The sequence below is a fragment of the Pristiophorus japonicus genome, chromosome 5 (genome assembly GCF_044704955.1).
Source record: "Pristiophorus japonicus isolate sPriJap1 chromosome 5, sPriJap1.hap1, whole genome shotgun sequence".
NCBI lineage: Eukaryota > Metazoa > Chordata > Chondrichthyes > Pristiophoridae > Pristiophorus > Pristiophorus japonicus.
Genome location: NC_091981.1, coordinates 93,063,432 through 93,080,259, shown reverse-complemented (window position 1 = coordinate 93,080,259; position 16,828 = coordinate 93,063,432). Strand labels below are relative to the sequence as shown.

The window sequence follows — 16,828 nt, the reverse complement described above, 5'->3', positions numbered from 1 at the left end:
TCCTTCCTCAGATTAGGAGACCAAAACGGCACACAATACTCAAGGTGTGGTCTCACCAAGGCCCTGTACAACTGCAGCAACACCTCCCTGCTCCTATATTCAAATCCCCTCGCTATGAAGGCCAGCATGCAATTTGCTTTCTTTACTGCCTGCTGTACCTGCATGCCTACCTTCAATGACTGATGTACCATGGCACCCAGGTCTCGTTGCACCTCCCCTTTTACTAATCTGTCACCATTCAGATAATAATCTGCCTTCCTGTTTTTGCCACCAAAGTGGATAACCTCACAATTATCCACATTATACTGCATTTGCCATGCATTTTCCATTCACCTAACCTGTCCAAGTCCCCCTGAAGCCTCTTAGCATCCTCCTTGTAGCTCGCCCTGCCATCCAGCTTCGTGTCATCTGGAAACTTGGAGATATTACATTCAATTCCTTCGTCTAAATCATTAACGTATATTGTAAAAAGCTGGGGTCCCAGCACTGAACTCTGCGGCACCCCACTAGTCACTGCCTGCCATTCTGAAAAGGACCCGTTTATTCCCACTCTTTGCTTCCTGTCTGCCAACCAGTTCTCCATCCACGTCAGTATATTACCCCCAATACCATGTGCTTTCACTTTGCACACCAATCTCTTGTGTGGGACCTTGTCAAAAGCCTTTTGAAAGTCCAAATACACCACTTCCACTGGTTCTCCCTTATCCACTCTACTAGTTACGTCCTCAAAACATTCTAGAAGATTTGTCAAGCATGATTTCCCTTTCATAAATCCATGCTGATTTGGACCGATTATGTCACTGCTTTCCAAATGCACTACTATTACATCTTTAATAATTGATTCCAACATTTCCCCCACCACCGATGTCAGGCTAACCCATCTATAATGCCCTGTTTTCTCTCTCCCTCCTTTTTTAAAAAAAAGTGGGGTTACATTAGCTACCCTCCAATCCATAGGAACTGATCATGAGTCCATGGAATGTTGGAAAATGACCACCAATGCATCAACTATTTCGAGGGCCACTTCCTTAAGAACTCTGGGATGCAGACTATCAGGCCTTGGGGATTTATCTGCCTTCAGTCCCTTCAATTTCCCCAACACCATTTCCTGACTAATAAGGATTTCCATCAGTTCCCCCTTCTCGCTAAACCCTTGGTCCTCTTGTATTTTCGGGAGATTATTCGTGTTTTCCTTAGTGAAGACAGAACCAGTATTTGTTCAATTTGTCTGCCATTTCCTTTTTCCCCATTATGAATTCACCTGATTCTGACTGCAAGGGATCTACATTAGTCTTCACTAATCTTTTTCCCTTCACATATCTATAGAAGCTTTTGCAGTCAGTTTTTATGTTCCCTGCAAGATTACTCTCGTACTCTATTTTCCCCTTCCTAATTAAACCCTTAGTCCTCCTCTGCTGAATTCTAAATTTCTCCCAGTCCTCAGGTTTGCTGCTTTTTCTGGCTAATTTATATGTCTCTTCCTTGGATTTAACACTATCCCTAATTTCCCTTGTTAGCCACAGCTGTGCCACCTTCCCTTTTTTATTTTTATGCCACACAGGGATGTACAATTGTTGTAGTTCATCCATGTGATCTTTAAATGTCTGCCATTGCCTATCCACCGTCAACCCTTTAAGTATCATTCGCCAGTCTATCCTAGCCAGTTTACGTCTCATACCGTCGAAGTTTCCTTTCTTTAAGTTCAGGACCCTAGTGTCTGAATTAACTGTGTCACTCTCCATCTTAAATGAAGAATTCTACATATTATGGTCACTCTTCCCCAAGGTTACACAAGACCCAGTCTAGGATGGCCTGCTCTCCAGTTGGTCCCTCGACATATTGGTCTAGAAAACCATCCCTTATACACACCAGGAAATCCTTCTCCACAGTATTGCTACCAGTTTGGTTAGCCCAATCAATAAATAGATGAGAGTCACCCATGATAACTGTTGCACCCTTATTGCACACATCCCTAATTTCCTGTTTGATGCCATCCACAATCTCCCTACTGCTGTTTGGTGGTCTGTACACAATTCCCACTAACTTTTTCTGCCCTTTGGTGTTTCGCAGCTCTACCCATATAGATTCCACATCATCCATGCTAATGTCCTTCCTTACTATTGCGTTAATCTCCCCTTTAACCAGTAATGCTACTCTACCTCCTTTCCTTCCTGTCTGTCCTTCCTGAATATTAAATACCACTGGATATTGAGTTCCCAGCCTTGGTTACCCTGGAGCTATGTCTCCGTAATCCCAATTACATCATATCCGTTAACATCTTTCTATGCAGTTAATTCATCCACCTTATTACGAATGCTCCTCACATTGTGACTCAGCTTTCAGGCTTGTTTTTTTTTTTAAACACTGTCTTTTTCGAATTCTGTTGTAATGTGGCCCTTTTTGATTTTTGCCCTTGTTCACTCTGCCCTCCACTCTTGCTTTTCTCCTTCCTATCTTTTGCTTCTGCCCCCTTTTTACTTCCCTCTGCCTCCCTGCATAGATTCCCAACACCCTGCCATTTTAGTTTAAACCCTCCCCAACAGCACTAGCACATATTCCATTAGTTTATTTTGCATCAGTGTCATTATGCAATCCCGATGGTTCATCTTCTTACCTTCCTTTAAGATACTGTAGGAAAGAAGACGAGCTCTTTCAAGATCTCCTTGTTGTCGGCAAATTGCAACATAAACTCGAGAAAGTGCCTGAAGACAGTTACCATCAAGGATCGTTTTCTCAGCCTTCAGCTTCTTGATGATACCCATTAGTAAAGCTTCTGTTAAATCCTGCCATTAAAAAACAAGTGAAGAGATTACTGCATCAACAGCTACCAATAAACTATATCTCTGACATTTTACATATAATCTACACTACAGAAACAGGTAATTCAGCCCAACTGGTCTATGCCATTGGTTATACTGCAGAAGAGCCTTCTCTCACTCTATTTATCTCAGAATCTAAACCATGCAATCTAACCCAGCAATAGACAAATAAGCAAGTATGATCAAATCATGGCATCTCTCCCACCTAAAATGAAAATCTAGACATGACTGCCCCAAAACAGGAAATTTGGAAACTCCGCCACTCCCAGGGAATAAAATTGGACGTGCTCCCCTCCACACTACAAATAATTGTGACCTACTGTTCCCTGCTTTCCCGCCCACACCAACCTGCAAGAAAATTTGTACTGTTAGCACCACAGAAAAAACAACCTGATCTTGAACCACTCCTCTTTGAGCACATGTTCTGACCCCTCCCAAACAAAAACATCTTCTGGCTTGGTACCCCCTCTGGCACCAAGAAGAAAATTAAGACCAACACTCTTCCAACGAGAATAAAATTGGGTTTGGACTATTGTTTCATTTCACATCCCCCACCCCGATCACATGTGCATAATAGTTTCTATTACCAACCGTCCCAATAGGAAAATCAGCCCCGTGGGTGGAAAGGCTAGCTCACCCATGCCTTTGGTTTCCCCCTCCCCATTCGCCGCCTCCGATCCCCGCATATCCTGCGCCCACACCCACTTGCCTCGCCTCCCCATTCCCTTCTCCCCTGTGCCCTCATCTACTTGCCCATTTTCCTCCTCTTCCCTGTGCACCTCCCACACCCCTCCTCTTACCCTCTGTTCTCCTCCTTCTCTCATATGCATCCTCACCCGCACCATTCCCCTGTCCAGTTACTCCCCCTATCCTCTAACCATACTTGCCTTGAATACGGCACTTGATCTTGACCTACGGTGTGCAATGCCATGGGAGTTCGACTAGTAACTCTAATTTTTGTCACACAATAATGGTTGAAGTGGATTTGCCAAACAAATCTATCAACCTAACCCACACCATTTTAATCTACATCAAAGTCACCAAGGTGTGGAGTCAATGGTATGTTCCAAAGGTGATGCATGCCTTCTGGTACCTTACTCAAGTGGCATATATTCATGTGAACAGTGGCAGACTAATCAATTATAACCTACCATCCACACACATTTAGACCAGGAATTGCTGGAAGTGGAAATCTAGAGCTTCCAGCAGGATAATACGAAAAGCAATCTTTCTTCGGATCCATTTTCCAACTTTTGAACCAGGGAATTTCTTTGCCAGGTTCCAGCATGTTGTCCCCATGCCATCCAGAGATTAGTACAAGACCCACCTCAACAGTAATGTAGCCAATCTTAATATGCGCGCTCACTTCCTTCACAGCGGTGTTCCAGCTCACAGTTTGTTTCAATTAAATAGGTTAGGCAGGACCAGGGGTCACAAATTTACGTTGTGTAGTTATAGATCTAGGTTACATGTCAGGGGGTGGTTCTTTCCCCAGAGAATAGTAGACCTCTGAAACAAGCTGCCGTTTCATGAGGTGGATGTAGACTCGCTGAAATCCTTCAAGCAAAAGCTGGATTTGTTTCTGGCTGCGGCGGAAATTACCTCTTACAGAAGGTAGGTACTGCAGAGAATTCAAGGCCAGAGTGATCTCCTGGACGAGTTTCGATCGCCTAGATGGGTTGGAGAGGAATTTACCAATTTTCTTTTCTCCTAAACTGGCCTGGGTTTTTTTAAAATCTGTTTTTTGCCTCTCCCAGGAGATCACATGGTTTTGGGTGGGGTGGAGTTTATATGTTGCGATACACAAGGTATCGCAATTGTGTGGGACAGGCTTGATGGACAAGATGGTCTTCACCTGTATGTCATTATTTGTAATTTCTTTACATTTCTTGCTAATTGTAGTGGGACTCTATGGAATCCTTCTTGTTGATTTCAACAATTAGCTGCTTGACTCTCTCTTCTTCCCCCGCCCCTCCCTTCCGCTCCAAGGTGAAGTTGAAGGCCATGAGTGCATGTTCTCTGATCTGTCTATTCTTGGAGACACTAGCCCCAAATTCACCCGCAGCCCAATCAGCACTGCAGTCGGTCTGGGAGATCTCAGTGAACATGTTTTTATGAATGCCTTGTGCCCAGATGGTGATGTAATACTTGGTAGTTTCAAACATCCAGTGAAATTATCAATACCACCACACTCCCTCTCAGCCTTCAGTTTACCCAGCATTGAGGCATTCTTGAAGAAGCTTTTACCCATCTCTGCAACTTCTTTGTCAACTTTCTCAATAATCCTCTTATTAATACCCCCATACTGGCAGATCAAGTGATCAGTAGTAGTAGATTCATCAGACACCACATGGCCAATCACTGCAATATTAACGTGGATATTCTCTTTTCCCTTGGGGGCGATGCTCAGGTAAATTAAATAATGAAGCATGAAACGTATGCAATGCTACAACGTAAATATTCAGCACAGCACTATTGATGAGAATGTGATTCGAACACTTGAGAACAGCACCATGGATTAGTAACTCATCTTCTTAAGCACTTGGCCAACTCATTTACAAAAAAGAAATATCCAGCACTGCCCTATTGATGACTCTCTCCCAATCTGGACTATGTGCATATTATTTTTAAGAGAACGTATTTAAATCCTGTAAGCTGCATGCCAGCTACAGGAATTGTATCTCATCTTTTTCCTGGGATTTCTGCAGCCTTATGGTCTGAACACAGACTTCAACAACTTCAGACCTTAGCTATCTTTTTCATTTTATTGGAGGTAGGGATGCATAGTAGGCCCATCATCGGAGTAGAAGAGGCAGACTGCAGGTGTGAATTCTTCTCAGAACACAATTTCTTTGCTTTAAATCCTATGATGATTTACAGCATTATCTAACTGTCACTTTGATTTCCTTTGTGCCAGTTTCGAATTTCAAAGTAGTAGGAGTTATAATGTTTGTTCCTTTAATGTCTATTTATTTCAACATTATGAGCTTCATACTTCCCATACCGATTTTCACTTCTTTCCAGCTTCTCCATAAAACCTATCAATCTCATTACTTCTTTTATTTTCCATCCCAAATTCCGATTTTGTTCGGTTCTGTGAAGCAGCTTGCCTGTGAGTTTTCAGTTTAGATGATGGGTACACAGCTAAAATGTAGATGCTAACACATCTGCTTTGTAGTTCCAGCACCTTTTTTTAAACTTGGGCTTTTTTCATACTTGTACTGTCATCCAAACCCTTTGAATACATGAAAATCTAGCCACTGAAAAATTCCAATTTTCTGACCTAATCAATTTACCATTGCTGCCCAAAATCTATTATCACTGATAACAACAGCTTGGAGAAAAAAAACTTAACTTCTACCTTTATTGTCCAGCTTCTTTCAAATGACAGAAACAGAAGCTTTAAAAGATAATAGCCCTGAAATTCCGGCCTCCCCGAGACCGTACAGAGTTCCTACAGACCCGGGAAGGCATCGGAAATGCCGGTTTCCAGCACGCAATGCGCATGCGCTGGAAACCAGCATTTCCGATCTGTCAAGTTTCTGGCTTGACAGATGACTGCATCTCAGGAGCGAGGACACTTGTAAGTCGAAATTTCCGATATTTATGCTTACAAATGTCCTCAAAAATCTTGCACCTACTTTTACAAGCGCAAGTGTTTTAAAAAACACAAAAACATATAAAAATAAAGTTATTAAAACATATTTTGTTAAAAACCCTCCCCACAACAGCAAGTTTATTTTAAAAAAACTTTAAAAAAAACCAATTTTTTAAGACATTAATAAAAAATAGAAAATAATTACACTATTCATTTAAATTAAAGTTATTAGTGTTTTGGGTGTTTGGGGCTGTGTTTTCGGTGTTTCAAGCTCTGTCACAATCATAGTAATAGGAGTTTAGGACCCTGCGGAACTCCTATTACTATGACGTTTTACCTTATTGGCTGCCCAGAGCCATGTGACTCCAGTTCGAGGCCTGCGCACGTGTCGACATGCACGTGCTGTGAATCGCAGTCGAAGGAGGCCTCAGCACGGAAAGTTGAACGTCGACAGCAGCTTAAGATAGGTGTGTATCTTTTTCTCTAAAATGCCCGCGGGAAGGCCAAAACGGAATTTCAGTGCCAATGCTGTTAGACAAGGGATTATAATGTTAACTGTTGAGAAGAGCAGGTTTTATGGAAAAACAATGCACTCAAGACAGCTCAAACAATCTTGTATATATCAGGTGTTTTCAAAGAATTATGACTGTTATCTATGGCACAACTAAATTTAGCTAAATCTGTTCACTTTTTTTTAATAAACACCTTGCGCTGCCTGTGAAGTCCAGGATATCAAATTAAACATTATACCTACTTTTAACCTCCAGTAGGTTTGCTTTTTGTTTCAGAATTCCACCAATTGCAGTTTTATTTCTATTGGAAAATTGTACCCATCAACTGAATTTAAATAACTGTAAAAGTGCAAGCAGTCTTTAGCCTAGCTGCCACCTGCTGGAGCAATTTTGAACTAGATACTGAGGTATCTATGTTGTAGCTTCATTATCAGTAGTTATTATACAGAAATACGTTCATTTAATTGAAAATTATTTAAAATTTGCTTTCGCACTATATTTTCTATCCTATCCTCCTGTCTTCCAGAAGTTATTACTTACTGGAGTTTGACCAGTCGCCTTCAGGTATGTCACCAAGTGATCATAATTCATATACGAGCCTTTGCATTGACTATTGGTAGGCTAAAATCTTTTAAGAACATAAGAAATAGGAGTAGGAGTAGACCCTACGGCTCATCAAGCCTGCTCTGCCATTCAATAAGATCATAGCTGATCATCGACCTCAACTCCACTTTCCCGCCCGATCTCCATATTCCTTAATTCCCCTAGACTCCAAAAATCTATCTATCTCAGCCTTGAATATATTCAGAGACTCAGCATCCACAGCCCTCTGAAACAGAGAATTTCAAAGATTCACAGCCCTCCGAGTGAAGAAATTTCTCCTCATCTCAGTCTTAAATAACCTTCCTCTTATCCTGAGACTGCGACCCCCTAGTTCTAGACACTCCAGCCATGGGAAACAACCTCTCAGCATTTACCCTGTCAATCCCCTTCAGAATCTTGCATGTTTCAATGAGATCATCTCTCATTCTTCTAAACTCGAGAGTATAGGTCCATTCTACACAGTCTCTCATCCCAGGAATCAATCTAGTGAACCTCCGTTGTACCACTTCCAAGGCAAGTATATCCTTCCTTCGATAAGGAGACCAAAACTATGCACAGTACTCCAGGTGCGGTCTTACCAAGGCCCTGAACAATTGTAGCAAGACTTCCTTACTCTTATACTCCAACCCCCTTGCAATAAAGAACAACATGCCATTTGCCTTCCTTATTGCTTGCCAGCTTTCTGTGTTTCTTGTACAAGGACACCCAAATCTCTCTGAACACCAACATTTAAAAGTTTCTCACCATTTAAAAAATATTCTGTTTTTCTATTCTTCCTACCAAAGTGAATAACCTCACATTTCCCTACATTATACTCCATCTGCGACCTTACTGCTCACTCACTAGTCTATCTATATCCCTTTGCAGACACTTTGTGTTTTCCTCACAGCTTACTGTCGCACCTAGCTTTGTAACTCAGCAAACTTGGATACATTACACTCTGTCCCTTCATCTCGGTCGTTAATATAGATTGTAAATAGCTGAGGCCCCAGCACCCCGCTAGTTATAGCCTGTCAACTTGAAAAAGATCCGTAGTCTATCAACTTGAAAAAGATTTGTTTATCCCTACTCTGTTTTCTGTCGTTAGCCAATCCTCTATCCACGCTAATACATTACCTCCAAATCCCATGAGCCCTTATCTTGTATAATATCTGTGGCACCTTATCGAATGCCTTTTGGAAATCTAAATGTATTACATCCACTGGTTCCCCTTTATCAACCCTGCTAGTTACATCCTCAAAAAACTCTAATAAATTTGTCAAACATGATTTCCCTTTCATAAAACTATGTTGACTCTGCCTAATCATGTTATGATTATCTAAGTGCCCTGACACCACTTCCTTAACAATGGATTACAGCATTTCCCCGATGACTGATGCCAGGCTAACTGGCCTGTAGTTCCCCGTTTTCTCTCCTCTCCTTTCTTGAATAGCGGTGTTACATTTGCTTTCTTCCAATCCGTTGTGACCATTCTAGAATCTAGGATGGTTTGCATGGCTCACAACGCAAGAAATAGGAACAGGAGGAGGCCATTGAGCGCCTCGAGGCAAATCCGCATTCAATATCATGGCTGATCTTCGACCTCAACTCCACTTTCCTACCTCAACTCCAGCTTCTTGCACTATCTCCATATCCCTCGATTCCCTTAATATCCAAAAAGCTAACATAGAAAATAGGTGCAGGAGTAGGCCATTCGGCCCTTTGAGCCTGCACCACCATTCAATATGATCATGCAACTTCAGTACCCCATTCCTGCTTTCTCTCCATACCCCTTGATCCCTTTAGCCGTAAGGGCTACATCTAACTCCCTTTTGAATATATCGAACAAACTGGTCTGAACAACTTTCTGTGGTAGAGAATTCCACAGGTTCACAATTTTCTGAGTGAAGAAGTTTCTCCTCATCTCGGTCCTAAATGGCTTACACCTTACCCTTCGACTGTGACTCCTGGTTCTGGACTTTCCCAACATCGGGAACATTCTTCCTGGATCTAACCTGTCCAATCCTGTCAGAATTTTATATGTTTCTATGAGATCCCCTCTCATTCTTCTAAATTCCAGTGAATATAAGCCTAGTCGATCCAGTCTTCCTTCACATGTCAGTCCTGCCATCCCGGGAATCAGTCTGGTGAACAATCGCTGCACTCCCTCAATAGCAAGAACGTCGTTCCTCAAATTAGGAGACCCAAACTGCACACAATATTCCAGGTGAGGCCTCACCAAGAACCTGTACAACTGCAGTAAGATCTCCCTGCTCCTATACTCAAATCCTCTCACTATGAAGGCCAACATGCCATTTGCCTCCTTCACCGCCTGCTGTACCTGCATGCCAACTTTCAATGACTGATGTACCATGACATCCAGGTCTTGTTGCACATCCCCTTTTACTAATCTGTCACCATTCAGATAATATTCTGTCTTCCTGTTTTTGCCACCAAAGTGGATAACCTCACATTTATGTACATTATACTGCATCTGCCATGCATTTTGCCCACTCACCTAACCTGTCCAAGTCACCTTGCAGCCTCTTAGCATCCTCCTCACAACTCACACTGCCACCCAGCTTAGTGTCATCTGCAAACTTGGAGATATTACATTCAATTCCCTCGTCTAAATCATTAATGTATATTGTAAATAGCTGGGGTCCCAGCACTGAACCTTGCGGTACCCCACTAGTCACTGCCTGCCTTTCTGAAAAGGACCCGTTTATTCCTACTCTTTGCTTCCTGTCTGCCAACCAGTTCTCTATCCACATCAATACATTATCCCCAATACCGTAGGCCCCAAGTTTCCACATGATTTGCCTTTGATTTTTAGGAGCAACTGGTGGAGAACGGAGTATCTTAGAAATCGCAATTCTCCATATTTAAGTTTTCTGCAGTTCTAGTCATGTAGAACAGTATCACTTTGGAACAGAATTTTTTTTCAAAGGGGGCGTGTCCAGCCACTGACGCCTGATTTGAAAGTTTCCACAGTGAAAACGTACTCCAAATTAACTTAGAATGGAGCAAGTGAAGATTTTTGTAGGCCTGAAAAAACCTGTTCTACACATTAAAAAAATCAGGCGCAGGTTACAAATTAGGCGTCCGGAACGAGGTGGGGGGAAGGGAAGTCATTACATTCTACAATAAATCCTTAGTTATACTTATACAAATATTATACATATAATTCCAACCTGAATAAAAATTTATAAGCAAAGAAAAGATTAAATAAACCATGTTCCTACCTGTGTGAAAGTGCTTCAGGCAGGGAGAAGGCTGCAGGAAGCCTCACAAGTTGAGGCAGCCGTTCCCGACGGCAGGGGGGGGGGGGAGGGGGAGGCCCCCCTGCCGTCGGTCGGGCCCGTCGGGAAACGGCTGCCTCAACTTCTGAGGCTTCCTGCAGCCTCCTCACTGCTGCAAGAAGCCTCAGTGCTGATCATGGAAGGGCAATGTGGTTTTATTAAAAAATTTTAAAAATTGAACAGCTACAAAGAACTACAAAAATGGCCGAGTGCCAATGTTTCCTTCACACTGCGCGTGCGCGAACGCTGCAACGCGCACGCGCAGGGTTGCCGGCACGAAAAAAACTCATTTAAATGGTACCCGCCCCCTCCTACTTACAAAATCGGCGCGAGTGGTAGGCTCCGCCCCCTGGGCGTCGTGCCAAGCTGGCATCGAGCTGCAAAGTGCTTGAGAATAGCGTGTTTTTTTTCAGGCGCCGTTCTCGGCGCGAAAAACGGGCGACCAGCTCGGAGGGGCGCCTGTTTTGCCGCGTGTGGAAACTTGCGGCCCATGTGCTTTAGTTTTGCATACTAATCTCTTTTGTGGAACCTTTTCAAACTATCGATCTTTGTCTTGAATATACTCAACCAGTGAGCTTCCACAGACCTCTGGGCTGGAGAATTGCAAAGATTCACCACCCTCTGAGTGAAGAAATTTCTCCTCATTTCAGTCCTAAATGATCGACCCCTTATTCTGAGACTGTGACCCCTAGTTCTTGACAGTCCAGCCAGGGGAAACATCCTCCCTGCATCTGCCTTGTCAAGCCCTGTAAGAATGTTGTATGTTTCAATGAGATCACCTCTCATTCTTCTAAATTCTAGAGAATATAGGCCTAGTCTAATCAGTCTCTCCTCATAGGACAATTTCCCCCCCCCCATCCCAGGAATCAGTCTGGTGAAGCGTCATTGCACTTCCTCTATGGCAAGTATATCCTTCCTTGGGTAAGGAGACCAAAACTGTACACAATACTCCAGGTATGGTCTCACCAGGGCCCTATATAATTGCAGTAAGACATCTTTACTCTTGTACTCAAATCTTCCTAAAAAGGCCAACATGCCATTTGCTTTCTTACTTGTTTGCTGTACCTGCATGTTAACTTTCAGCAATTCGTGTGCAAGGACACCCAGGTCCCTCTGAACATCAACATTTCCAATCTCTCATTATTTAAAAAATACTCTACTTTTCTATTTTTCCTAACAAAGCAGATAACATCACATTTCTGCACATTATATTCCATTTGCCATGTTCTTGCCCACTCACTTAGCCTGTCTATATCCCCTTGAAGTCTCTTTGCATCCTTCTCACAACTTACATGCCCACTTAGCTTTGTATCATCAGAATCCTTGGATATATTATATTTGGTCCCCTCATCCAAATCATTGATATACTTGTCTGTAGTCTCCTTCCTTTCTTAAATAGTGGGTTTACATTTGCTACCTTCCAATCTGTGGGAACTGCTCTAGAATCTATGAAATTTTGGAAGATGACAACCAATGCATCCACTCTATAGCTACCTCTTTCAAAACCCTAGGATGAGGCCATCAGGTCCAGGAGATTTATCTGCTTTCAGTCCCATTATTTCTCCAGCATTATCTTTTTACTAATACTAATTTCTTTCAGTTCCTCATTCTCGCTAGATCCTTGGTTGTCCACTATTTCCAGGTTTTTTGCATCTTCTTCCGTGAAGACAGATACAAAGTATTTGTTTAATTTCTCTGCCATTTCCTTATTCCCCATTATAATTTCTCGTCTCAACTTGTAAGGGACCCACTTTTACTATTGCTAATCTTTTGCTTTTTACATACCTATAGAAGCTTTTTGTTTTTAGGTCTCTCACTAGTTTCTCATATTCTATTTTCCCTTTCTTTATCAATTTCTTGGTCCTCTTTTGCTGAATTCTAAAATCTTCCGAATCCTCATGCTTACTGCTCTTTTTGGCAACATTGTAAGCCTCCTCCTTTGATTTAATACTATCTTTAACTCCTCTTATTAGACACAGTTGGACCACTTTTTCTGTGGGCTTTTGTGCCTTAAAGGAATGTATGTTTGTTATAAATGTTATGTTAATTCTTTAAATGCTAGCCATTGCTTGTCTATCGTCATACCTTTTAATGTAGTTTCCCAATCTACCTTGGCCAACTCGCCACTCATACCTATGTAGTTTGCTTTGTTTAGATTTAAGACCCTAATTTCCAATTGAACTAAATCATTTTCAAACAATATAAAATTCTATCATATTATGGTCACTCATTCCTAAGGGCCCCTTTGCTACAAGGTTATTCTCATTGCACAATACTAGATCTAAAATAGTCTGTTCCCTAGTTGGCTCCTCAACATACTGATTTAGTAAACTATCTTGTATACGTTATATGAACATAAGAACATAAGAAATAGGAACAGGATTAGGCCATACAGCCCCTCGAGCCTGCTGCGCCATTCAATAAGATCATGGCTGATCTGATCATGGACTCGGCTCCACTTTGCCGCCCGCTCCCCTTAACCCCTTATCGTTTAAGAAACTGTCTATTTCTGTCTAAAATTTATTCAATGTCCCAGGTTCCAGAGCTCTCTGAGGAAGCAAATTCCACAGATTTACAACCCTCAGAAGAAATTTCTCCTCAGCTCTGTTTTAAATGGGCGGCCCCTTATTCTAAGATCGTGCCCTCTAGTTATAGTCTCCCCCATCAGTGGAAACATCCTCTCTGCATCCACCCTGTCAAGCCCCCTCATAATCTTATACACTTCAATAAGATCACCTCTCATTTTTCTGAATTCCAATGAGTAGAGGCCCAACCTACTCAACCTTTCCTCATACGTCAACCCCCTCATCCTTGGAATCAACCACGTGAACCTTCCCTGAATTACCTCCAAAGCAAATATATCCTTTCGTAAATATGGAAACCAAATCTGCACGCAGTATTCCAGTTGTGGCCTCACCAATACCTTATATAGCTGTAGTAAGACTTCCCTGCTTTTATACTCCATCCCCTTTACAATAAAGGCCAAGATACCATTGGCCTTCCTGATCATTTGCTGTACCTGCATACTATCATTTTGTGTTTCATGCACAAGTACCCCCAGGTCCCGCTGTACTGCAGCACTTTACAATCTTTCTCCATTTAAATAACTTGCTCTTTGATTTTTTCTGCCAAAATGCATGACCTCACACTTTCCAACATTATACTCCATCTGCCAAATGTTTGCTTACTCACTTAGCCTGTCTATGTCCTTTTGCAGATTTTGTGTGTCCTCCTCACATTGATTTTCCTCCCATCTTTGTATCGTCAGCAAACTTGGCTATGTTACATCAATCCCTTCTTCCAAGTCGTTAATATTTTTTTGTAAATAGTTGGGGTCCCAGCACTGATCCCTGCGGCACCCCACTAGTTACTGGTTGCCAACCAGAGAATGAACCATTTATCCCGACTCTCTGTTAGTTAGTCAATTCTCTATCCATGCTAATATATTACCCCCAACCCCGTGAACTTTTATCTTGAGCAGTAACCTTTTATGTGGCACCTTGTCAAATGCCTTCTGGAAGTCCAAATACACCACATCCACTGGTTCCCCTTTGTCCACTCTTTTCGTTACATCCTCAAAGAACGGCAGCAAATTTGTCAAACATGACTTCCCCTTCATAAATCCATGCTGACTCTGCCTGACCGAATTTTGCTTTTCCAAATGTCCTGCTACTGCTTCTTTAATAATGGACTCCAACATTTTCCCAACCACAGATGTTAGGCTAACTAGTCTTTATATTCCTGCTTTTTGTCTGCCTCCTTTTTTAATTAGTGGCGTTACATTTGCAGTTTTCCAATCTGTCCTCCACACTATTGCTGCAAATTTGGTTTGCCCAGTCTATATGTAGATTAAAGACCCCATGAGTACTATATTAACCTTGTTACGTGCGCCTCTAATTTCCTGAGTTATACTCTGCCCTACATTACAACTACTGTTTGGGGGCCAAAAACAACTCCCACCAAAGTTTTCTGCCCCTTGCTGTTTCTTAGCTCCATTCAAACTGATTCGACCTCTTGATTTTTAGAGCTAAGATCCTTTCTCTCTACTGTCTTTATCCCATCCTTTATCAGGGTTACCTTCCTCCTTTTTCCATTTTGCCTATATCTTCTAAAAGTTAAAGTCTACTTGAATATTTAATTCCTACCTTGGTCACTTTGCATCCATGTCTCCATAATGGGTATTAGATCAAATCTATTAATTACTATCTGCGCTACTACTTGATCTATTTTGTTGCGAATACTTTGCGCATTCAGATATAGTGCCTTTACCTTTGACTTTTTTCCCCCCTGATGTCACCTTAGTCACTGGTGCCCTATTACCTCTGTTACACTCTGTCGCTTCCTGACCCACTCTGCTTATTTTTACCCAAAACTCTGCTCTGGAGCCTTGACATTTCTCTTGCTGCGTTTAAATTTACTCTTTCCTGAATCCTCCCACTGCCCTCCCAACCTCCCTCATTAGTTTAAAGCCCTGTCTATTGCCCTAGTTATTCGATTCATCAGGACACTAGTTCCAGCTCGGTTTAAGTGCAGCCCGTCCCAAAGGAACTGCTCCCTCTTTCCCCAGTACTGGTATCAGTGCCCCACGAAGCAAAACCCCTGCCTCCCACATCACTCTTTGAGGAACGCATTTAACCTTCTAATCCGCTTATCCAAATGCCAATTGGCACGTGGCTCAGGTAACAATCCAGAGATTAGTACCTATTGTTCATAGGTTTATATGTAACCTTCAGGGCTGCTGACCGAGGGCCATGTGGCTCTTTGTTGGCCAGCGTGGACACGATGGGCCAAAATGGCCTCCTTCCTCACTCTAAATTTCTAGGTTTCTATTAAGGTTCTGCTTTTTAGTTTGGACCCCAACTCCTCAAACTCTGAGCAGAACCTAATTCCTAGTTCTACCTATGTCGTTGGTTCCTAAGTGGACCACAACAACTGGACCCTCCCCTTCCCACTTCAAGTCTGTCTCCAGCAGCGAGGTGATGTCATTAACCCCGACACCGGGAAGCCAACACAACTTTCGGAACTCCTGGTCGCAGCTGCAGAGAACAGTATCTATCCCTCTGATTATATTGTCCCCTACTACAGCAACATTCCTTTTCACTCCCCCCAATTGAATGGCCTCGTGCACCATGGTCAGCTTGCTCATCCATCCTGCAGGCTTTCCCTCATCCACACAGGCAGCAAGAACCACATAACTGTTGGATAAGGACAAATATTGAGGCTCTGCACTGTACCTGGGGTCCCCTTATCTACCTGAGTGGCAGTCACACCCTCCTACCCCTGACCACTAACCAGATCTATACCACAATCTAATCTAAGGGTTTTGACTGCCTCCTGGATCAAGTGTCCAGGTAACTCTCTCCCTCCCTGATGCTCCGCAATGTCTGCACCTCAGATTCCAGCTCAACAACTCTGAGCTGAAGTTCCTCAAGATACAGGCACTTACTGCAAACGTGGATTTCCGGGATCACAATGCTCTCCACAACCCACTTACTGCAGTTGCGGCACACCACCTGCACTGCCATCCCTATATGACCTTGTTATATTTAATTAGATTTAATTAAAATGATATTTAAGTAACATAGTTTACAGTTTAATTTCTTGACTATTTAATTGATCTAGATTAAGTTATGGGTAATTAAATTAAATATCTACCTGTAACACAAAGCACTGCAAGCAGTGTAGGCAAAAAGCAGCAACTCCTTTCCCCTCTTCTCCGAATGCCAACTCTTTCCAAATTCCCAAATAAACCACCCTGTTTAAGTGCATTCTGTTTAATCCCGCTCTATGCAGACCGTTCAAATGCGCACTATACAAGTATAGATAATACAAGCCAATCAGCCCATCTAGCTCATCCTGCCACAGAAACCTACAGTAAACCCCATCAGAATATCTTACTATCTCTTAAATTAATATCTTATAAAGGTCGATAAAGGTCCTCTCCCATTTGTTTCCTTTCAAAACTGAAGAGTCTGAGCTTTTCTAACCTTTCCTCCCAACACATTCCTCTCTGAC

At 42.4% G+C, this 16,828-nt stretch overlaps 1 protein-coding gene and 1 pseudogene across 2 annotated transcripts in view; both read right to left on the bottom strand.

Annotated features, from left to right (window-relative positions):
- Window positions 1-16,828, bottom strand: part of ice1 (KIAA0947-like (H. sapiens)) — a 121,935-nt gene that overhangs the window by 38,342 nt on the left and 66,765 nt on the right. For both annotated transcript variants that reach the window (XM_070880769.1, XM_070880770.1), the window contains one exon: window positions 2,615-2,783. In XM_070880769.1, the coding sequence (XP_070736870.1) occupies window positions 2,615-2,783 (169 nt within the window). The remainder of the gene's footprint in view (window positions 1-2,614; window positions 2,784-16,828) is intronic.
- On the bottom strand, window positions 4,712-5,250 carry LOC139263714 (elongation factor 1-alpha 2 pseudogene; annotated as a pseudogene).